At 47.8% G+C, this 1,015-nt stretch overlaps 1 protein-coding gene across 1 annotated transcript in view; it reads left to right on the forward strand.

Moving 5' to 3' along the window:
• LOC119592709 (MAM and LDL-receptor class A domain-containing protein 2-like) overlaps window positions 1-1,015 on the forward strand; it is a gene marked incomplete at its 5' end in the record, with an annotated part of 12,914 nt that overhangs the window by 5,098 nt on the left and 6,801 nt on the right. The window contains 2 exon segments of the mRNA XM_037941643.1: window positions 337-499; window positions 722-988. Of these exon segments, the coding sequence (XP_037797571.1) occupies window positions 337-499; window positions 722-988 (430 nt within the window).

Below are 1,015 nucleotides of genomic sequence, written 5' to 3' on the forward strand. Positions count from 1 at the left end.
TAATCAAGACTGCGATCAGCCCTCTGACAAGTCTATCGTTCACGACGAGAATAGTCTACATTATTTTAAACATACAGTAACAACACTGGCACTATGTTTGAAGCTTTGTAACCCAGGGAAATCGGAATTCATAAGGAAAAGGACGAGTTATACTGTATGTGACATGAAGTGACAATAATGATGCCATATAGTGAGTTGCTTAACTCTTAGATTACACAATATGTAAGCCTGAAGGTATAAAGGATAAGTAATATATATTGTTTTCAGCATACAGTGGTGGCAGTAGTATCATGTTGTGAGTGCCTTGTTTTTCACAGTGCCTTTCCGCCCTCTCAGGTACAACATGTGGGGCTCGGGTATTGAGCACCTCAATGTACAACGCCAAGATGGCGAAACTATGCTCACATCCCTATGGAAGGTGGAAGGAGCGAGCACCCACAACGAATCGGAGTGGCAGTACGCCAGCTTACCTGTCTACGGCAGCTCGAGCGAATTTTTGGTAAGGAAGGGAGACTGTCAGCTGATATGCTGTACAATGGGCAATTCTCCTTCATTGGTTTTGCTTTAATTATTCCATCAGCGCGTTTTTTTGCATGCGTTAATGCCGCTCTTTTCCTCCCTGTTCTCATAATCTTAGCTAATATTATGCTGATTAACACATATTTCTTCAATCAGTGATACCCTTCATCCTCTTGGAGCCAACCATCCTCTCCCGTTGCAGCTGAGGCTCCAGGCTGTGTTATCACGCGCAGACGAGGAGGACCACGGAACGATCGCCGTGGATGACATGGTCCTTGTGGCGTCCGTCGAGTGCGCCTACGAACCCCCCGAGGCTGAGATCCTGCCCCCCACCGCCCGTCCGCCCACGCCCAAGCCCACACCCACGCCGGGTTTCCTGCAATCCTGTGACTTCGAGGATCACAGTGAGCCCTTCTGCGGGTGGACCGATATCTCAGCCAACGAGGATTACAAGTGGACCATTGTGAAGGTATTTCTAAGATGATCTTCTTCATCC

This window comes from Penaeus monodon, chromosome 30 (genome assembly GCF_015228065.2).
Source record: "Penaeus monodon isolate SGIC_2016 chromosome 30, NSTDA_Pmon_1, whole genome shotgun sequence".
Taxonomy (NCBI): Eukaryota; Metazoa; Arthropoda; class Malacostraca; order Decapoda; family Penaeidae; genus Penaeus; species Penaeus monodon.